A 23,376-nucleotide genomic window follows, 5' to 3' on the forward strand; every position below is an offset into this window, starting at 1 on the left:
TCCCCATGCATTATTACTGACACTGCTCAGCAAATTCAGTATTAATACAACAAGCTGTGTCATCATTGCCTTTTTATTGGGCTCTTATTTTGAAGGGACTCTTATTTTGAAAAACCTTGTCTGTGTGTGTGTGTGTGTCTGTGCGTGCATGTGTGCTTGCTCTTGTGTGTGTGTGTGTGTGTGGTGGGCTAGCGTTAGCCATTGCATGTTAGCATTAGCATGTTAACATTAGCTGTTAGGCATTCGCATGTTAGCATTAGCATGTGTTAGCGCGTGATGGGCTAACAGTTAACATTAGCATGTTAGCTTAACATGTTGCGCTGATGTGCTAACAGTTACCATTGGCATTTTACCATTAGCATGTTAGCGCTGATGGGCTAACAGTTAACATTAGCATGTTAACATTGTCATGTTACCATTAGCATGTTAACATTAGCATGTTCAACATTAGCAGTAGTTAGCACTTATGTGTGATTGCAGGTAACAGCTTAACATTAGATGTTAGCATTGCATGTTCGCATTACATGGTAACCACTGATGTGGCTAGCAGTTAGCATTGGCATTTAGCATTAGCCTGTTAGCGCTGATGCACTAGCAGTTAACATTGCATGTTAGCCTTAACATGTTAACATTAGCATTTTAGCTTCGACATGTTACATTAGCATGTTAGCATTAGATGTTAACATAGCATGTGATGCGCTAGCAATACCATTGCTGATAACATTAACATGTTAACATTTGCATGTTAGCATTAACATGTTCACATTAGCATTTTAGCATTTGCATGTTAACATTAGCATGTTAGCGTTAGCATGTTTGCGCTGAGGGCTACAGTTCACATTAGCCTGTTAGCATTAGCATGTTAGCATTGCATGTTAGTCATTGCATGTTAGCATTAGCTTTAGCGCTGATGGGTAACAGTTAACATTAGCATGTTAGCATTAACATGTTAGCGCTGGTGCTAACATTAGCAATTGGCATTTTACCATAGCTAACAGTTCAACATTAGCATGTTAGCAATTCAGTTTAATACAAAAGCTGTGTCATCATTGCCTTTTTATTGGGCTCTTATTTTGAAGGGACTCTTATTTTGAAAAACCTGTCCTGTGTGTGTGTGTGTGTCTGTGCGTGCATGTGTGCTTGTTCTGTGTGTGTGTGTGTGTGGGCTAGCAGTTAGCATTAGCATGTTAGCATTAGCATGTTCGCATTCGCATTAGCATTAGCATGTTTAGCGCTTGATGGGCACTACAGTTAACATTAGCATGTTTAGCATTAACATGTTGCGCTGTGATGTGCTACAGTTAGCATTGGCATTTTTCCATTAGCATGTTTAGCGCTGATGGGCAACAGTATACATTAGCGTTAACATTGTCTTGTTCCATTAGCTGTTATATTCGCATTTTAGCATATCTGTTCGCGCTGAGGGCTAAACAGTTAACATTAGCATGTTAACATTAGCCTGTTACGCATATGTGCTTATAGGCTAACAGTTAACATAAGCTGTTAGCATTAACATGTTAACATTAGCATTTTGCATTAGCATGTTAACATTAAGCCTGTTAGCATTACCATGTTAACCTTACATGTAACACTGATGGGCTAGGAGTTATCATTAGCATGTTAGCATTAGCATGTAACATTGGCATTGTTAGCATTCGCATGTTAGCATTACATGTTAGCGCTGATGTTGTTACAGTTAACATTGGCTTGTTCCCATTAGCATGTTAGCGCTGATGGCTAACAGTTAAACATTAGCATGTTAGCATTAACATGTTCTTAGCATGTTAGCATTAGCTGTTAGCATTAGCATGTTAGCGCTTGATGGGTCTAACAGTTAACATTAGCATTTTAGCCATTAGCATGTTAGCATTCGCATGTTAGCGTTTGATGTGCTAACAGTTAGCATTGGCATGTTACATTAGATGTTAGCGCTGATGGCTAACAGTTACAACTTAGCATGTTAGCATGTCATGTGATTAGCATGTTAACATTAGCATGTAGCATTCGCCATTTTAGCATTAGATGTTATCGTGATGGGCCTAACAGTCCTTAGATGTTAACATTACCCTGTTGCATTAGCATGTAAGCGCTGGTGCTAACAGTTAGCATGCATGTTACCATTAGCATGTTAACCTTTGATGTGCTCATAGTTACCATTAGCATGTTAGCATTGTCATTGTTAGCATTAGTAGCATGTTAACATTAGCATGTTCAGCATTGGCATTTTAGCATTAGCATGTTAGCGCTGATGGGCTAACAGTTAACATTAGCATGTTAGCGCTGATGGGATAACAGTTACCATTAGCATGTTAGCACTGATGTGCTAACAGTTAGCATTGGCATGTTACCATTAGCATGTTAGTGCTGATGCGCTAGCATCTTATCATTACTATGTTTAGCCATTAGCATGTTAACATTAGCATGTTCGCTAGCATGTTACGGTGATGCGCTAGCAATTACCATTAGCATGATACATTAACATGTTAACCTTAGCATGTTAACGCTGATGCACTGCAATTAACATTACCATGTTGGCGTTACCATGTTAACATTAGCATGTATTTAATTCCTAGTGGCTAATGGTAATTATCATTAGCATGTTAACGAGCTAGCTGCTCTGCTGTCTCTGTCTGCCATTTTAGACAGACAAGTTCAAATTAAGTGCCAGAACTACTAAAATGGCTGCCGCTCGGCTTCTGGTGGCCCCTCCCCCTCTTTCCTTCACGCAGGCTGAGGTTGCCAAGCAACCAGGCCTAATCCAGCCGCAGCTGATCTGCACCTGTTAGAATGTCAGTTAGAGATGAGAGAAAATGCTGGAACTCCTCTCGAAAAAAGGACTTTTGGCCAAACCGTAATTCCAATCATTGAACCGGCTAACCTGAGGCACGATGAGACCTTCCTGATCGTTTTACATATTCGTTTTGTGTCGATAAATGAAGAAATGTGCCCTCAGGAGCAAGAGAGGAAACGTTACTTCTGCCTTTCTCCAGAAAAGAAAATTCGCTCCTTTTTTAACATTGGAGTCTATGAGGCTGTTGGCGGGAGGAGTAGTTGATCAATTAGCCCATCAGGAGCCAAAACTATAGTTCTGACAGCTTTGGCAGGCGAATGTGAGTGATACACAAATTTGCTACGTTTCTATGTAGAATCGTGTCTGTAGTGGGGCATTTGAGGCCCGGTAGTGAAATCCGTTTTATTTTTTCACTGATTGTTCTCTCCCCTCTCCCTCTAGCGATGCATCACTCACTGTAGTCTGGAAGTTCTCGCAATACACACCCATTCATTTTTTTGGCTTCGTTTTTCTGGATTTTTGGCAAAACCGTTTGCCGAAACTCTTAGAAAAGACATAGCCATCGATTCCCGGCCGCGAGCCGGTCGTTTTGATACCCGTTTTGTGTATGTGCGACAAAAACTCTGGGAGGGAGAAGCGAACCGAAAAAAACACGGAAGAAAAGGAAGAGAAACCTGATAAAAATTTCTAAAGAATTTGATGAGTTGCGTGACTCTGGCCCCGTCGTCCCCATGCATTATTACTGACACTGTCAGCAAATTCATACTACGAAAAGACATTTTGAGAGTGACGAGTGGGCTGTTGCTGGGGGTATGTATTCAAAAAGCACACCTCAAACGGTCATTTTTAACATGTTTATTTAGACACAGGAGCAGCTAGCGCTTACGTGCTAGCAATTACCATTAGCATTTTAGCATTACCATGTTAACAATGATGGATCAAGCTAGTTGTAGCATTGCATGTTAGCATTAGCATGTTAGTATTAACATGTTAGCATTGATGGGCTAGCAGACTTAACATTGTATGTTAGCATTAACATGTTAACATTAGCATTTAGCATTACATGTTAACATTAGCTGTTAACATTAGCATGTTAAACATTAGCATGTTACTGTGAGGCTAGCAGTTAACATTAGCAGTTAGCATTAGGCAGTTAACATTAGCATGTTAGCATTGGCATAGTTAACATTAGCATGTAACGGCTGATGGGCTAGCACGTTAACATTAGCATTTAGCATTAGCATGTTACATAGCATGTTAGCATAGCATGTTAGCGCTGATGGGCTCGCGTTACCCTTAGCATTTTGCATTAGATGCATGTTAGCGCTGATGGCAACAGTTAACATTAGCATGTTAACCATTGCATTGTAAGCGCTGATGTGCTGATAGGCTAACAGTTAACATTGACATGTTAACATTAGCATGTTGCATGCATGTTAACGCTGTATGTGCATGATTAGGATAAACAGTTAGTACCATTACTATGTTAACATTAGCATGTTAGGCATTAGCATGTAACGCTGTGGGCTAGCAGTTAGCATTGGCTTTCGCATTACCATGTTCGCTGATGCCTAGCAGTTAACATTCAGCATGTGCATTAACATGTTAACATTAGCATTTTAGCATTCGCATGTATTCATTAGCATGTTAGGCATTAGCATGTTAACATTAGCATGTTAACATTACCATGTTAGCTTAGCCTGTTAGCGCTGATGTGCTAACAGTTAACATTGGCATGTTACCTTAGCATGTTAGCGTGATGGGCTAACAGTTAACATTAGCATGTTAGCATTGGCATGTTAGCATTAACATGTTTAGCATTAGCATGTTAGCATTACCATGTTAACGCTGATGCCTAGCATGTTATCATTACTATGTTAGCATTAACATGTTATCATTAGCATGTTAGCTTAGCATTTAACGGGATCGCTAGCATTACCATAGCATGAAACATTCACATGTAACTTTAGCAGCTGTTAACGCTGATGCACAGCTTACATCCATGTTAACATTGCATGTATTTAATCCTAGTGGCTAATGGTAATTATCATTAACATTGTTAACGAGCTAGCTGCTCTGCTGTCTCTGTCTGCCATTTTAGACAGACAAGTTCAAATTAAGTGCCAAAACTACTAAATGGCTGCCGCTCGGCTTCTGGTGGCCCCTCCCCCCTCTCTTCCTTCAGCAGCCTGAGGTTGCCAAGCAACCAGGACCAACTGTATCAGGGGCAGCAGTCTTGAACTGTTACATGTCAGTTAGAGCTGAGAGAAAAATGCTGAGACTCCTCTCGAAAAGGAAGGCTGCTGACCCAACCGTTTTCCAATCATTGAGCCGACTTAACCCAAGCAAGATGAGAACTTCCTGATATTTTACATTATTGTTTTGTTGTCGATAATGAAGAAATGTGCCCTCAGGAGCAAGAGAGAGAAACGTTATTTCTGCCCTCTCCAGAAAATTTCCTCCTTTTTTAACATGTGGAGGTCTATGAGGCTGAGGCGGGTAGTCGATCAGTTAGCCCTGTATGGAAGCCAAAACTATAACAGACATGGCTTCAAGTGTATCACTGCGACGCCTCGAATTTTCCTACGTTTGAGGGGATAATCATGTCTGTAGCTGTGCATTGCGGCCACAGTCGCAGTTACATTTATTTTTCGACGACTTTTTCTCTCCCCCTCCACTCTAGCGATGACATCACTCACTCTAGCTCTGGAAAGTTCTCGCAATACACACCCATTCATTTTTTGGCTTCGTTTTTGTCGATTTTTGGCAAAACCGTTTGCCGAAACCCTTAGAAAGAATAGCACATGTCCCGGCCGAGCCGCACGTTTGATACCCGTTTTGTGTATGTGCGACAAAAACTCTGGGAGGAATAGCAAACCGAAAAAAAAAGGGCGTAAGCTAATAATAATAACTAGAAAAATTTCTAAAAAATTTTGAGTGTGCCTGACTCTGGCCCCGTCGTCCCCATCATTATTACTGACCACTGCTCAGCCAATTCACGTACTAGAAAAAAGAAATTTTGAGAGTGACGAGTGGGCTGTTGCTGGGGGTCTGTATTCAAAAAGCACACCTCAAACAGTCATTTTTAACATGTTTATTTAGACACAGGAGCAGCTAGCGCTTACGTGCTAGCAATTAACATTAGCATTTTTAGCTAGCAGTTAGCATTTTAGCATTAGCATGTTAACAATGATGGACTAGCAGTTAACATTAGCATGTTAACATTCGCATTTTAACATTAGCATGTTAGCGCTGATGGGCTAACAGTTAACATTACCATGTTAGCATTCGCATGTTAGCATTAGCATGTTAGCGCTGATGGGCTAACAGTTAACATTAGCATGTTAGCATTAGCATGTTAACATTAGCATGTTAGCGCTGATATGCTAACAGTTAGCATTGGCATGTTAACATTAGCATGTTAACATTAGCATGTTAACATTCGCATTTTAGCATTAGCATGTTAACGCTGATGGGCTAACAGTTAACATTAGCATGTTAACATTAGCATGTTAACATTCGCATTTTAGCATTAGCATGTTAGCATTAGCATGTTAACATTAGCATGTTAGCGCTGATGGGCTAACAGTTAGCATTGGCATGTTAACATTAGCATGTTAACATTAGCATGTTAACACTGATGGGCTAGCAGTTACCATTGGCATTTTAGCATTAGCATGTTAACGCTGATGCACTAGCAGTTAACATTAGCATGTTAGCATTAGCATGTTAGCACATCAGCGCTAACATGCTAATGCTAACAGTTAACATTGGCATGTTACCATTAGCATGTTAGCGCTGATGGGCTAACCGTTAACATTAGCATGTTAGCATTGGCATGTTAGCTTTAGCATGTTAACATTAACATGTTGGCATTACCATGTTATGATTACTATGTTAGCATTAGCATGTTAACATTACCATGTTAGCATTAGCATTTAACGTGATGCGTAACATTAACATTAGCATGAACATTAACTGTTAACATTAGCATGTTAACGCTGATGGGCTAGCAGTTAGCATTAGCATGTTAACATTAGCATGTTAACATTCGCATGTTAGCATTAGCATGTTACCGCTGATGGGCTAACAGTTAACATTAGCATGTTGCATTAGCATGTTCATTAGCTGTTAACGTTAGCATGTTAACGCTGATGGGCTAACAGTTAACATTAACATGTTAGCATTGTCATGTTAGCATTAGCATTTAACTAGCATGTTAACATTAGCCTGTTAGCATTTGCATGTTAGCATTAGCTTGTTAACGCTGATGCACTAGCAATTAACTTACCATGTTGGCATTACCATGTTATATTAGCCTGTATTTATTCCTAGTGGCTAATGGTAATTATCATTAGCATGTTAACGAGCTAGCTGCTCTGCTGTCTCTGTCTGCCATTTTAGACAGACAAGTTCAAATTAAGTGCCCGAAGAACTACTAAATGGCTGCCGCTCGGCTTCTGGTGGCCCCTCCCCCTCTTCTCCTTCACGCAGGCTGAGGTGCCAAGCAACCAGGACCTAATCAGCAGCAGCTGATCTGCACCTGTTAGAATGTCAGTTGAGACTGAGAGAAAATGCTGAGAACTCCTCTCGAAAGGAAGGACTTTTGGCCAAACCGTAATTCCAATCATTGAACCGGCTTAACCTGAGGCACGATGAGACCCTTCCTGATCGTTTTCACATTCGTTTTGTGTCGATAAATGAAGAAATGTGCCCTAGGAGCACAGAGAGAAGAAACGTTACTTCTGCCTTTCTCCAGAAATTTCGCTCCTTTTTTACAACTTAAGTCTATGAGGCTGTTGGCGGGTAGTAGTGAGTAGTCGATCAATCAGCCTGTATGGAGCCAAAACTAATAGGAGACAGCTTCAACAGTGTTCAACTGCGATCACCTCGAATTTCTTACTTTTAAGGGGTAATCATGTCTGTAGCTGGCATTTGGGCCAGTGGTAGTGAAATCCGTTTTATTTTTCACGATTGTTCTCTCCCCTCTCCACTCTAGCGATGACATCACGCACTCTAGGTCTGGAGAGTTCTCGCATACACACCCATTCATTTTTTGTGCTTCGTTTTTCTGTTTTGGCAAAAACCGTTTGCCGAAACTCTTAGAAGACATAGCACACATGTCCCGGCCGAGCCGCTCGTTTCGATACCCGTTTGTGTATGTGCGACAAAAACTCTGGAGGAGTAGCGAACCGAAAAAGGGACCGTAAGAATATAATAAGAAGAATATAATAAGAACTAGAAATTTCTAAAGAAATTTTGAGTGTGCCTGACTCTGGCCCCGTCGTCCCATGCATTATTACTGACACTGCTCAGCAAATTCAGTATTAGCAGTTAGCATGATAACATTAGCATGTAGCATTAGCATGTTAGCCTTAGCATTGTTGCATTAGCTGTTAGCATTACCTGTTAGCATGAGCATTTAGCATTAGCGTGTTAGCATTAGCGTGTTAGCATTAGCTTTTAGCATTTAGCATGTTAGCCTACTGTTAACATGATACGCTAGCAGTGCATTAGCCTGTTAGCATTAGCATGTTAGCATTACCATGTTAGCATTAGCGTGTAGCATGCGTGTTAGCATTGCATGTTAGCATAGCATGTTGGCATTAGATTTTAGCATTAGCATGTTAGCATTAACATGTTAACGGAGATGCACAGCAGTTAGCATTAGCATGTTAGCATTAGCATGTTAAACTTAGCATGTTAACATTAATATGTTAGCATTAGCTGTTAAATTAGGGCATGTTAACATTGATGTGCTAGCAGTTAGCATTAGGATGTTAGCATTAGCATGTTAGCATTAGCATGTTAACGGTGATGCGCTAGCAGTTAGCATTAGCATGTTAGCATTAGCATGTTAGCATTAGCGTGTTAGCATTATCATTTTATCATTAGCATTTGGCATTAGCATGTTACCATTACATGATTTTGGCATTAGCATGTTAGCATTGCATGTTAACGGTGAGTGATGCACTAGCAGTTGCATTAGCATGTTAGTTAGCATGTTAGCATTAGCATTTAACAGTGATACGCTAACAGTTTAGCATTAGAGCATGTTAGCATTGCATGTTAACGGTGTGATGCGCTAGCAGTTAGTTAGCATTAGCATGTTAACATTAGCATGTTAACGCTGATGATCTAGCAGTTACCATTAGCATGTTAACTTAGCATGTTAGCATTAGCTTGTTAGCATTAGCATGTTAGCATTAACTGTTAGCATTACCAGTTAGCCTTTGGCATTTTAACGCTGAGCGCTAGCAGTTAGCATTAGTATTTTAGCGTCTCTGAGCTTGTCTGTTGTGTTTGTTCTGTCTGGTGTGTGTGTGTGTGTGTGTGTGTGTGTGTTGTTCTGTATGTGTGTGTGTTGTGTGTGTGTGTGTGTGTGTGGTGCGTCTGCTGTCTGTCTGCCTGTGTGTGGTGTGTGTCTGTCTTTCTATCTAGTGTTTGTGTTTGTGGAGGACAGATAAATGGCCGACATTAAAGATGTAGTCTGATAGTCTGCCATCATACAGAGACTTCAAACAAGTTAGTCAAAGGCATCTTGATGTTGCCAAGCAACAGGGTGGCTGCAGGTCAGAGTTAATTAGTCACGGTGCTGCCTGCACTTCTCCCCCTTGAGATGCAACAGTATATGTCTGAATGATCCCCCTCGAAGGTGGCCAAAAAAACCTACAATCAAACCAAAATCTAAATGACCAGAGAATGCTCGTCTGTGTTAATGTCTTGCCAGTTTCAGGCGGAAATGTATAAACTTTGCCGTAGGATTAGAGAAAGCACAATTCCTCCCTGCGTCTCTCGAAAATTCTCGGCTCAAAATACATGGGAGTCTTGAGGCTGTGGAGGGAGGTACTCGATCATCAGCCTGTATGAGCCAAAAACTATAAAGGGACAGCTTCAACAGTGTATCACTGCGATCACCTCGAATTTTTCCTACATTTTAAGGGGAGAATCGTGTCTGTAGCTGGGCATTTGAGGCCCAGGTAGTGAAATCCGTTTTATTTTTTCACTGATTGTTCTCTCCCCTCTCCACTCTAGCGATGACATCACGCATCTAGGTCTGGAGTTCCCCCAATACCCACCCATTCATTTTTGGCTTCGTTTTTCTGGATTTTTGGCAAAACCGTTTGCCGAAACTCTTAGAAAAAGACATAGCCATCGATTCCGACCGAGCCGGTCGTTTTGATACCCCTTTTGTGTATGTGCGACAAAAAACTCTGGGAGGAGTAGCGAGCCAAAAAAAAACACGGAAGAAACACGGAAGACGAAAACTAGAAAAATTTCTAAAGAAATTTTGGTGTGCCTGACTCTGGCCCCGTCGACCTGCTCAGCAATTTAGTACTGAAAAGAAATTTTGAGAGTGCAGTGGGCTTTGCTGGGGGTCTGTTTCAAAAAGCACACCTCAAACAGTCATTTTTAACATGTTTATTTAGACACAGGAGCAGCTAGCGCTTACGTGCTAGCAATTAACATTAGCATTTTTAGCATTAGCATGTTAAACAATGATGGACTAGCAGTTAACCTTAGCATGTTGCATTAGCATGTTAGTATTAGCATGTTAACACTGATGGCTAGCAGTTAACATTAGCAATGTTAGCTTAACATGTTAACATTAGCATTTAGCATTACATGTTAGCATTAACATGTTAGCATTAGCCTGTTAACATTAACTGTTAACGCCGATGGGCTAGCAGTTAACATTAGCATGTTAACATTAGCATGTTAATATTAGCCTGTTAGTATTCGCATTTGCCTGCTGTTAGCTGATGGGCACAGTTAACATTAGCATGGAACCATAGCATGTTAGCGCTGTGTGCTGATAGGCTAACGTTAACATTAGCATGTTAGCATTAGCATGTTACCCTTAGCATTTTAACCACTGATGGGCTAGCAGTTACCATTGGCATTTTACCATTAGCATGTGTAGGCTGAGCACTAGCAGTTACATTAGCATTGTTCATCAAGTTCATTAGCATTTTAACGGTGATGCGCTAACAATTAACATTAGCATGATACATTAACATGTTAACATTAGCATGTTAACGCTGATGGGCTAGCAGTTAAACATTAGCATGTTGCATTAGCATGTTAACATTAGCATGTTAGCATAGCCATGTTAGCGCTGATGGGCTAACAGTTAAAATGTAGCAGTTAGCATTAGCATGTTAGCATTAGCATGTTAGCGTTAGCATGTTAACGGGATAGGGCTAACAGTTAACATTAAATGTTAGCATTGTCATGTTTAGCATTAGCATGTTAACTTAGCATGTTAGCATTAGCATGTAACATTATGTTAACATTGCATGTTAATGCTGAGCACTAGCAATTAACATTACCATGTTGGCCTTACCATGTTAACATTAGCATGTATTTAATTCCTAGGGCTAATGGTAATTATCATTAACATGTTAACGAGCTAGCTGCTCTGCTGTCTCTGTCTGCCATTTTAGACAGACAAGTTCAAATTAGTGCCAGAACTACTAAAATGGCTGCCGCTCGGCTTCTGGTGGCCCCTCCCCCTCTTCTCCTTCACGCAGGCTGAGGTTGCCAAGCAACCAGGACCTAATCAGCAGCAGCAGCTGATCTGCACCTGTTAGAATGTCAGTTAGGACTGAGAGAAAATGCTGAGAACTCCTCTCGAAAAGGAAGGACTTTTGGCCAAACCGTAATTCCAATCATTGAACCGGCTTCAACCTGGGCACGATGAGACCTTCCTGATCGTTTTACATATTCGTTTTGTGTCGATAAATGAAGAAATGTGCCCTCAGGGCAAGAGAGAAGAAACGTACTTCTGCCTTTCTCCAGAAAATTTCGCTCCTTTTTTAACATTGGAGTCTATGAGGCTGTTGGCGGGGAGTAGTCGATCATAGAGCCCATAGGAGCCAAAACTATATGTCGACAGCTTTGGCAGGCCATTTGATGATACAACAAATTTGCTACGTTTCTATGTAGGAAATCGTGTCTGTAGCTGGGGCATTTGAGGCCAGGTAGTGAAATCCCTTTATTTTTTTCACTGATTGTTTCTCTCCCCTCTCCACTCTAGAGATGACATCACTACTCTAGGCTCTGGAAAGTTCTCGCCATACACACCCATTCTTTTTTGGCTTCGTTTTTCTGGATTTTGGCAAAACCGTTTGCCGAAACTCTTAGAAAAGTCATTACCATCTTCCCGGCCGAGCCGGTCGTTTGATACCCGTTTTGTGTACGTGCGACAAAAACTCTGTGGGGAGAAGAGCGAACCGAAAAAAAAACACGGAAGAAACGGAAGACAATAATAAATAAGATAAGCCCGAGAGGTTAAAGAGTGTGCTCTTCGCACACTCAATAAGAATAAGCCCGGGATAATAAAGAGTGTGCTCTTTCAGGCACACTCAACTAGAACAATTTCTAAAAGAAATTTGAGTGTGCCTGACTCTGGCCCGTCGTCCCCATACAATTATTACTGACACTGCTCAGCAAATTCAGTACTAGAAAAGAAATTTTGAGTGACGAGTGGGCTGTTGCTGGGGGTCTGTATTCAAAAAGCACACCTCAAACAGTCATTTTTAACATGTTTATTTAGACACAGGAGCAGCTAGCGCTTACGTGCTAGCAATTAACATTGCATTTTTAGCTAGCGCGTTAGCATGTTAGCATTAGCATGTTAACATGATGGACTAGCAGTTACATTAGCATGTTAACATTCGCACTTTTAAGCATTAGCCTGTTAACGCTGATGGGCTAACAGTTCACATTAGCATTTGCATTCGCCTGTTAGCATTAGCATGTTAGCGCTGATGGGCTAAACAGTTAACATTAGCATGTTCGGCATTAGCATGTTAGCATTAGCATGTTAGCGCTGGATGTTAACAAGTTAGCATTTACATGTTAACATTAGCATTTAACATTTAGCCATGTTAGCATCGCATGTTAGCATTAGCATGTTAACGCTGATGGGCTAACAGTTAACATTAGCATGTTAACATTTTAGCATGTTAACTTGCATTTTAGCATTAGCATGTAGCATTAGCATGTTAACATTAGCATGTTTCGCGCTGATGGGCCAGCCTTACGCAGTTAGCATCTTAACATGTTAGCCTTAGCATGTTACCATTAGCATGTTAACCCTTCGCATGTTAGCATTAGCCTGTTAGCGCTGATGGGCTAACAGTTAACATTAGCATGTTAACATTAGCATGTTAGCATTAGCATGTTAGCGTTAGCATGTTAACGCTGATGGGCTAACAGTTAACATTAACATGTTAGCATTGTCATGTTAGCATTAGCATGTTAACATTAGCATGTTAGCATTAGCATGTTAGCATTAGCATTTTAGCATTAGCATGTTAGCATTAGCATGTTAACGGTGATGCACTCAGCAAATACCTTACCATGTTGGCATTACCATGTTATTTGCATGTATTTATTCCTAGTGGCTAATGGTAATTATCATTAACATGTTAACGAGCTAGCTGCTCTGCTGTCTCTGTCTGCCATTTTAGACAGACAAGTTCAAATTAAGTGCCAAGAACTACTAAAATGGCTGCCGCTCAGCTTCTGGTGGCCCCTCCCCCTCTTCTCCTTCACGCAGGCTGAGGTTGCCAAGCAACCAGGACCTAATCAGCAGCAGCTGATCTGCACCTGTTAGAATGTCAGTTAGAGACTGAGAGAAAATGCTGAGAACTCCTCTCGAAAAGGAAGGACTTTTGGCCAAACCGTAATTCCAATCATTGAACCGGCTTAACCTGAGGCACGATGAGACCTTCCTGATCGTTTTACATATTCGTTTTGTGTCGATAATGAGACGAAATGTGCCTCAGGAGCAAGAGAGAAACGTTACTTCTGCCTTTCTCCAGAAAATTTCGCTCCTTTTTTAACATTGGAGTCTATGAGGCTGTTGGCGGGAGTAGTCGATCAATTAGCCCATCAGGAGCCAAAACTATATGTCTGACAGCTTTGGCAGGCGAATGTGAGTGATACAACAAATTTTGCTACGTTTCTATGTATGAATCGTGTCTGTAGTGGGGCATTTGAGGTCACGGTAGTGTAATCCGTTTTATTTTTTCACTGATTGTTCTCTCCCCTCTCCACTCTAGCATGACGCAGACATCACTCACTGTAGCTCTGGAAAGTTCTCGCAATACACACCCATTCATTTTTTGGCTTTGTTTTTCTGGATTTTTGGCAAAAACCGTTTGCCGAAACTCTTAGAAAAGACATAGCCATCGATTCCCGGCCGAGCCGGTCGTTTTGATACCCGTTTTGTGTATGTGCGACAAAAACTCTGGGAGGAGAAGCGAACCGAAAAAAACACGGAAGAAACGGAAGACGAATAATAATAAAGCCGAGAGATAATAAGGTGTGCTCCTTCAGGCACATCAAATAAGCGCGGTGGATAACATATAGTGTGCGCTTTCAGGCACACTCAATAATAATAATAATATTAAGAATAAGCGCGGTGGATAACATATAGTGTGCGCTTTGCACGCACACTCAATAATAATAATAAGCCCGAGAGGTTTTAAAGAGTGTGCTCCTTCAGGCACACTCAATAAGCCCGAGAGGTTTTAAAGTGTGCTCTTTCAGGCACACTCAATAAGCCCGAGGGTTTTAAAGAGTGTGCTCTTCAGGCACACCTCAATATAATAAGCCCGGAGATATAAAGAGTGTGCTCCTTCAGGCACACTCAATAATAAGCGCGGTGGATAACATATAGTGTGCGCCTTGTACGCACACTCAATAAGCCCGAGAGGTTTTAAAGAGTGTGCTCTTTCAGGCACACTCAATAAAGTACTGAGGCAGCTTAGTCCCTCGTGTCCCTTACGCATCCGTCCTGGAGCAGATCGGACCCTATTCGAAGGATGTTTGGTTTTCCATGACGGAGGAGGAGTCCCTGTGTGTCGGCTGGTGAGCGGGAAACAAACCGGGAATATAAAAACGTATTTTTTTTATTCCTTTCCCTTTTTCTAACGGAGGATTTAGTGTTTTTTTTGTGAACCTATTTTTCGCTGGAAATAAACTGAAAAATAAGCCAGTTGTTTTTTGTTGATACTGAACTTTTAAGAACTAAATTTGAACTGAGGTGGACATTGTTTTGGGGTTTTTTTGTGGTGTAAATATATTTTTTTGAAAAGAAAAGTGGTATCTTGTTTTGTTCACATTTTTGATTTAAAGGTTGTATGAATTGTGATTTGGATTTATGCACCCTTTGTGTGGTTTTCATCAGAGGTCAACTGGTTTTAAACTGTCAGGCTGAGTCCTGGCTGGCACCCCAAATAACTAAACAAAATTCAAATAATAGTTGCCCCTGAAAACTGTCACAACGGAACCTCAGGAAAGGAGCAGCTGGGAGCACGACTTCACATCAAAAGTGTAAGTTTACTGCCGTCTGATGTGTAGCGGATTAAAGACTTCACTTCATTCAGAAGTGTCAGGATGCTACAGTAATGCTGGTGATGATGTCATGCTTTTGTGTACATAAACAAAGATATACTCATACAGCTTCTCTGTCTTCTGCTTTCAGAGTCCACTCACAGCCATGGACTGCTCAGCTATTAAAGGCATGAGCTATGAGTGCTGAAAATCCTTGGAAACGCTTTCATTGTATTGATACATTCAAGGTTTTCAAGTTATTGGATTTTGAATAAAGTGCTTGAAACTGCTTGAAATTGTAACTGCATTTCTTTCATGGTATATAGCTTGGTCAGTGACACGATTAGAAACATTTAATCTGATTTCTGCCTTATATAGAAGGCTCTCACTGAACATAATTATGGTCATTTATAGCAAAATAGCATCTGATTTGATGATGTAAAATAATCAGTTTGTACACAAACACTGAAATACATTGATGCATGTTTCACAATCACATTCAAGCTATTTACAAACATTTTAAAAGTGCATTAAGCTAAATCAAATTTGTCTTCATTTAATCAGAAGGATGAAAAAACTGAAAGTGCTTCAATGTGCAGCTTGACTAACAATATCCAGGAGAAGCTGAGCTGAGACTTTGTCAATCTAAGTGAAATCCACCTCTGAGGTGGGATCCAAATGATCCTGAAATCTTGGTATCAAGTTGATCCAGATAGCTGCCTTAACTTTTGAAATACCCAAATCAGCCTTTTTATCAGGATTCAAGGGAGGATTGGATTACCAGAGCAGAATCCTGATCTTCAGGATCAGGATTATCTGGATCTGTGTTGAAATACCCAGTTTTCAGATTAGATCTAGATTTAATCCTGTCAGATCACGTTTGAAATACTGGGCCCTGATGCCACTTTGCTGATAGTTCATCTCATAACATTCAAAAAGTGAGGCAGTATGATTTGGGGTGAGTAATATTGATTACTTCAAACACACAGATGTGTGTGTCAGGAAGGGGCAGACACAGAAAGACTGATGGAATGACATGATGGAACATTGTTATGCTAGCACAAATTTTTAGTTGTTTAGTCTTGTGGTAAAGGTCATCTCATATGACTCACTGCTGCTGCAATGGACATGAAATATCTGACTGGGGAGGGGACATGGGGGGTCTCTGGGCTCTACAGGGTTAAACAATGCCTGTGCCATTATTACCAAACACACAGTTTAGATGAGGTGCTACACTGTCATACTTAGAACACAACAGTTGTCACTCATGTTGGTTCAGTGTGAGGGGTTCTTCATCTCCAACTACTCTCAATTCTTAGACACCAAACCTGACTCTGGAAACATCAGATCACACTGGATCAAAGTAGAGTACTGTTCTATTGGGCATTAACACTACTACAACTATTTTGATCATCAAATAATACTTTCAAAACTTTTGAACATTCTCTGGTACTAGCTTAAATAAAAGATTAAGATTAATTAACTGGGAAAATAATTGGTCACTGCAGTCCACCCAAGCAGATGTCCTATCAACTCTGATGTGTGAGAGCTGGACTGTTAATGTGTGGAGCATCATGCTGCTGCCATTTGCTGGTGTTCTCTCACTATTCAACCGACCTTAAAACCAAATAATCAACTACAGAAGTGACCACTGCAGTATGGCTGCTCACTCTGTCTGTGGAGGTGTGGTGGTTAAAGAATACAGATAAAGACAAAAGGATAGGAGGGAGAGAGAGAGAGAGAGAGAGAGAGAGAGAGAGAGTGTGTGTGTGTGCGTTTTCCTCATGAACTTGAAGAGAAACATCTCTAATCAGTCAAATGAACAGCCTGAATTCTGGCATGAATACATTTCTTTAAAGGTTTAAAACTAGGTCAGACCTGGACATCATGAGTGATCAGTCAGAGGCCAGTCTGAACCAAACAATCATCTTGTAAATCAATCCAAACTATACAGATGAGTTTAAGTGACGCTGAAAAGAAGGTTAGGGAGAGATCAGGACACAGACTTGTGTATAAAGAGTAGGGATGTATAAGGAGCTAGTGAGTACAGTTGAGGGAATAAGTAACTTTTATTCACCTGTCGACCCTTGGGTTGAATGGTGGATGGCAGGTCCTGTGGAAGTAAACCATTGATGACAGGAAGACATGGTTAACCAACATACAAACACTAAAACATTAGCATTAGATATCCTTTCAAAGAGAACTTGAAGAGAGACTTAAACCATGCATGCACATTCATCTGCAGTCTAACTGTAGAGAGTGAGAAACAGGAGTAATTCTCATCTGTTAAAGCAGAGCTGGCTGTGGAGCAACCGAGCAAGCAAAGAACAAGCAAAGCAGCTGTGGCACCAGCACGACCACAGTGTCTGTCTGGAGCCTTAATAGAAAAACAAAGGAACTGCAGGGCCTGATCAGATTTAGTGTTATGCACGACAGGAGCCTGGAGTGTGTCCCCTGCACCACTGTGACCATGGGAGGACGAGTGTGTTGTGTCAGCGGTGAGGCACAGCACGCAGCAGGCTTTATGAGGCACACCAATTTGTTAACAGAGATATCGGATGTGTGGGTGTTTTGCTCAAACAGATGAACTGGGAGAATTACACAGGATCCACTCAGGAGATCAACAGTACAACATGCCTACTGCTAACTCTACTACTACAACAATCACAAGTCAAAATGAAACAAAAATGACCCATGATCAACGGACATCTGAACGGACAAACGGAACAACTGACGGAAACATACGGACATGTAAAAATACCATGACACGTCAACTTGACAAACGAGACGCACCAAAATGGTTGTGGGTCTTTCTGTAGGGGTTTTCTGGGGGTGGGGGTCCTTACCAAGATAGAACTGTTAATGCTGGAGTGGCCATTGGCAGGGGACTGCCTGGAGATGGTGGGGGACTCTTTCTGAAATAAGACACACAGGTCAGCAGCGCACAGCCACCACACATACAAATCTCACACAAACATTCATGAACTTGGGGCCCACACAACACACACTGGCCAATAACAATGGGTGATGGAGAGAGTACATTTGTAGAACACAACAGACACCCACCAAAGTGTTGACGTAACGAAATGTGTCAACAAGACTCGTGTGACAACATCGGCAATCCTCCAGCCTGCACATCCTTACATCACCACAGGGGGGCGGTAGACTAACATCACATACTCTTCTGGAGCCGAGACCATGAGGTCATCCCTAACACAGACCATCGCACCTCAATATCTTACAGAGGTGTGTGTGTGTGTGTGTGTGTGTGTGTGTGTGTGTGTGTGCGTGTGTATGTGTGTGTGTGTGAGTGTGCTGGAGCAGCAGAAGAGTTCAAATTAAAATTAATAAATGTTTATGGATTAATCTCAAATATAATGCATTCATTTACCACTGCACTCTAATGTACTGCAGCAAAAAGAGAGGACTAGAGAGATTGTAAAGAAATAAATAAAAAGTGAAAATATATATTATCTTGGTTACAGACCAATTTAGATTTGGTCATTTTTTCTCATCCTGCAGATAAAAAAAGCAAAAACAAAAACGGACAAAATCCAAAAGAGGCCTGGGGTCTGTACGTCTGACTTTTCAAAATAAGAGTTCTGTTGAGTGGCAACAGCACTGAGTTTCATGCTAAATAAAGAGAACCACAATGACCATATCATTCCAGTTTTGGAACCTTTGGCACTGTTTTTAAAATCTTTTTCAATCCATTTTAAAATAATCTAACTAATTACATAGAAGGTTTTACATATCGAGGTGCCAGATTACATAAGGAAATTCCTTTCTGTCCCCAAAAGCCTCTTGGATCCCCTGGTTTAGCCTCTTGACTGTTCTGGAGTGTGTGACAAGGAGCCTTAAAGCTTTTAATTTACAGCTGTCTCAGTTTAGAACTTCCTCCGCTTTGTTTTGGGATACTGATATTGTTTTGGTTTGGGAATGGCTGGTTTCTTCTCCTTTGATTCTGCAGTATTTATAGTACTCTATATTTATTCTTTTCTTTCTTTCCACTGGAAAGCTCTTTGTGCTCTTTGCTATATAAATAAAAATCATGTTAAATAATATATGCTTTGTGTATCGATTGATTAGTGCACCTTCAACTTGATGGTTCTTTCTGAAGCTGTTCCAAAAGTCTTTTGTAATATATGTACATACACTCTACACAATATATATGTCCTCCTGATTTGAGAGTTTAAATTTGTATAAATGAATACATCTGACTGTTTGAACACACAACTCTTAAGGAAATCCAAACATGGAGCTTTGGTATGCTTGTATTGACTGTACAGATATTGAATTGCAAGGTGTTTCTATTATTTTGTCCGACCCTGTCGTGTGTGAGTGTATGTACAGTTGTGGTGGTTGGTCTGCAGGCAGGAGCAGGACGCGGTCACACAGAGAGGTGTGGCTCATTCTTGGATCAGAGAGGGAGAGATGGAGGTTCCGGTATCTTGGTTGTGAAATTGGTGTGCTGAATATCTGACCCAGCCCCAGCAAAATACAGGAAAACACACACACACACACACACACACACACACACACACACACAGAACAGCACACCCCATACACACCATACTTGGGTTACACACACACATGCTCAGTAACCAGGCGAGCAGTTAGTAATCAGATCAGGAGCTTACAATTAGCAGCAAGGGGGAGGAAGAAAAAGAGGAAGAGATGTTACCTCACATGAAGAGCCCTGCGTCCGGTAGCTTGGCACTATTTTGAATGTGATGCTGCCTCGCATCTCCCTCTGTGGACACACACACACACACGCACATGCACACACACACATTGAGGGTTAAGGTTAAGGTTGGTCTTCTCTTCTTGACATTTTGGTGAGTAACACAGTCATATAGAAATAAACTGAAGAATGTACTAACACGCATGCATACACACAATTACCAGCATCTTCTGCAGCTGCTCAACAGTCTGGTTTGCCACACTGATACCATTGATCTCCCTGATCTCATCTCCTACATGCAACGTTCCTGACAAGAAAAGAGAAAAAGACAGAGAGGTCAAAGTGTCATCAGCCTCTGTTGACTTTTAACCGTCACAAATTTAAACTGTATGCTACAGTCACCATGAAACAACAGACCAAGTGCTGCCTTCAACCTCAGCAGCAGCTGTTGAAATGTCTGGCAATGTGGATGCATGGCTGAACAATGTCTGCCATGTTTCTACAGTAGCTCTGAACAGACAAACCAAACACTGACTCAAGATAAGGCCTTCCGTGTTTTTTACCCATTTTACTGTTACTCTAGTTTCTCCTATATAGTTTGAACAGGAGGGTGAGTGGAGTGGGCTGCAATCTGCAGTAGGAATCCGCAGCATAAATGTCAGTTGTGAAAAGGATAAAGTGTACCTTGTCTGTGGATCATTCCCCCGTGCATAATCCTTGCAACGATACAGTGGTTTGAGTCATTCATCTTCAACGTGATACCCTGCATAAATTAACACACAAACACGTGCAAATCTGGAACCAGTGGATGATGAAGTGCAGAAGGTCTTAACAATAAGCTGCTCAGTGGAAATGTGTGAGTGAGTACAGCAAATCTGTTCAGGTGTGTACCATTGGCTCATCTGTGTTCTTCTGGAACTGGACCAGCCGGACTCTGGTGACATTCTCCAGGTCCATGTCTCCGTTGGTGCTCTCTGGGGAGTCTCCGTTCAAGTAGGGTGAGGTGGGTGGAGGGGTCACCCGCAGAGCCTCATCACTGTAAACCTCGTGGGCGACCACGTCATGGGCCTGCAACAAGGCCTGTAGACACACACATAGAGTGAAGCCTGGCTCATGAATATGAAATCAATATTGTAACATTACGTATATGTATGAGTCTGAGACTGTGGGACTCAAACAAAGCAGAGGAGGCTGGTGCCTCACACCCACAGTGTTCAACTCTGCTCTTCTGACAGCCACAGAGGGCTCTGAGTGGCACTTCAACAAACTAATCTGAACTTCAGAAGACAGCAATCAAACCTCAACAAAGGAGAAATCTGTCACTGTCTTCCCTCAGCATCACACGCACGCACGCACGCACGCACGCACGCACGCACGCACGCACGCACACCCCAGAGGAAGGAGAGCAGATCAGAGAGGCAGAGACATGAAAGCAATAGTAGCGTCTCCATGTCAAACTGCATCACACACAAAAGGAACAATGTTTCAAGACACAGAGGAAGTTAAGGTTGTGTGAGAGTGTTTGTGTGTGTGTGTGTATGTGTGTGTGTGGGGGGGACAAACTGTGCTCTAATGAGGACAGGGTTAAAGAGATAACTAATCCTGTGTGGGTGTGCTTGAGTGAGCGTGTGAAAACAAGAAAGTAAATCAGTAAAAGTAAAGATAAGTGAGATGGGACTACGACAGAAGGCAAGGATGAGGTAAAGATTTTATGATTATCAGATGCACCAGTCGAGTTCACTGATAAGAAAAACTGTTGAAAACAACCTCCAACATGAACAGATCTGTGATCAGGGGTTTTCAAATGAAAGATACCATGATGTCCCACAGATCTGTTCTTCATAGTTGAAAAAAGAAAAAGTCATTTCAAAAAGTCACAAGAACATACTCAAGCCATAGAGCGAGACAAACTGCTAAGGGAGATTTCAAACAGTTCAGGGTGAGAATGAGTAAAACTACAGGATAGCATTGCAGTTATCCTAAACTTAAATATCTTATTTTAATATTAAAAATTCTAATACTAAAGTTACATCAACAGGAGATCAATACCACTGATGATTGTCCGTTAAGCAGCGGGTGTTTAGTTTAACTTAGCATAAAGACTGGAAGAAGTCTTTATGTTAAGTTAGGTAAGGTTAAAAATCTGCCTACTAACTATTTTAAACATCTCATTAATTTAAGCATTCAGTGGATCTTCTGGTGAGATGATGTTGATCCTTTAGTCATTTTAATTAAATGTATAAATCCATGTCAACACTGTAACTGATCATGTGATATGACTGAAACTAGAATGGATGTTATGGTGAAACTGTTGTTTTTGTTGATGAATCCAAACACAAAGAGAAATGCAACACTTTAGGTGCTGGAACTATTACTTGGATTGTTATAAAAATTAGGATTATACTGGGGTGCAGATGTCTTATAGAGATAGTGTGTGTCTGTCCTGTTCTTTGTCTCGCATACCTCCCTTAGTTGGCCTCTGATTTACTTAGGGTGGTAGGGAGGGACAGTTATAAATTAGTGGTATAAGGACAGGGGAGACAGGCTATGGGAGTACCATGTGGATGGTTAATAGAGTGCTTATTATTGAGCAGAAAACCAACCAAAGGAATGTTATGACGTTATCTGTATCAGTGGGGAGGTGTCAGAGACAGCCCATTTTTGAACAATGTATAAGAACCTATTGATAGTGCTCCTCAGGGAGCCTTTCCTCTGTAACCCTCTTGTGTGTTGCACTGTTAAACGCTCCTTCTTGTACAAGAATATTAAATTCAACTTAAACTTTGATACTTTGAATCCTTGGCCAGGCAACCAGCACTACTGTTGAAAATGGATGAATTAACTGTTGGAAGAACAGGAAATAGGAATAGTTTGACATTTTGGGAAACACATATATTTGTTTTCTTTCTGCCAGTCAACTAAGAATATCAGTACCACTACATTACCACTACAGTAAACATGGTACACTGTGTTAGTTAGTGATCTGTAGCGATGCTGATAGATCGACTTTGTTACATTTGGACAGAGACAGACTTGCTGTTTCCCACTAAGTTAAAATAGACTAGCCCCCTTGGCTTTACCTCTGTACATAATGCACACAACAGAAATTTTATTGATCTTCTCAACTTGCTCTCAGAAAGAAGCAAATCCTCACAAACAGAACACACACTCCTCATACAGCTGCTCTGGAGTTGTCTGCACTTCACTCGAAATTAAACTCGTTGGAATGTAGAACACAGTGGTGCCTCTTTTCCTCCATTCCTACGTCAGTTTACGCTCTTGTAGCGTTATGAGGGATCCAGGCCTCTGACCCAACACAACATATGGCATCAGACACGCCTTACTGACCTCCATCCACACCTCCCCTCCTTTCTCATTCTTCATTCATTCATTTTACAGGCTGCTCCCTCTCCTTCCATTTTCTTTAATGACTGCTTGTCAATCATGATTTCACTTTGATCACATTCACTTCCTCTCTGTTGGTCTGTCTATCTGAGCAGGCCACTGATCAGAGACAGACAAATGAATGTGATAGGATTAGCAGGGTAGGCTG

The 23,376-nt window shown here is 41.2% G+C and overlaps 1 protein-coding gene across 1 annotated transcript in view; it reads right to left on the reverse strand.

The window, feature by feature from the left end:
- Positions 1 to 23,376, reverse strand: part of LOC104937969 (peripheral plasma membrane protein CASK) — a 135,906-nt gene that overhangs the window by 18,285 nt on the left and 94,245 nt on the right. The window contains exons 17-22 of the mRNA XM_027282238.1: positions 20,715 to 20,903; positions 20,508 to 20,586; positions 20,045 to 20,130; positions 19,824 to 19,892; positions 17,986 to 18,054; positions 17,217 to 17,252 (exon numbers count right to left, since the gene is read on the reverse strand). Of these exons, the coding sequence (XP_027138039.1) occupies positions 17,217 to 17,252; positions 17,986 to 18,054; positions 19,824 to 19,892; positions 20,045 to 20,130; positions 20,508 to 20,586; positions 20,715 to 20,903 (528 nt within the window). The remainder of the gene's footprint in view (positions 1 to 17,216; positions 17,253 to 17,985; positions 18,055 to 19,823; positions 19,893 to 20,044; positions 20,131 to 20,507; positions 20,587 to 20,714; positions 20,904 to 23,376) is intronic.

This window comes from Larimichthys crocea, chromosome IX (assembly GCF_000972845.2).
Source record: "Larimichthys crocea isolate SSNF chromosome IX, L_crocea_2.0, whole genome shotgun sequence".
NCBI lineage: Eukaryota > Metazoa > Chordata > Actinopteri > Sciaenidae > Larimichthys > Larimichthys crocea.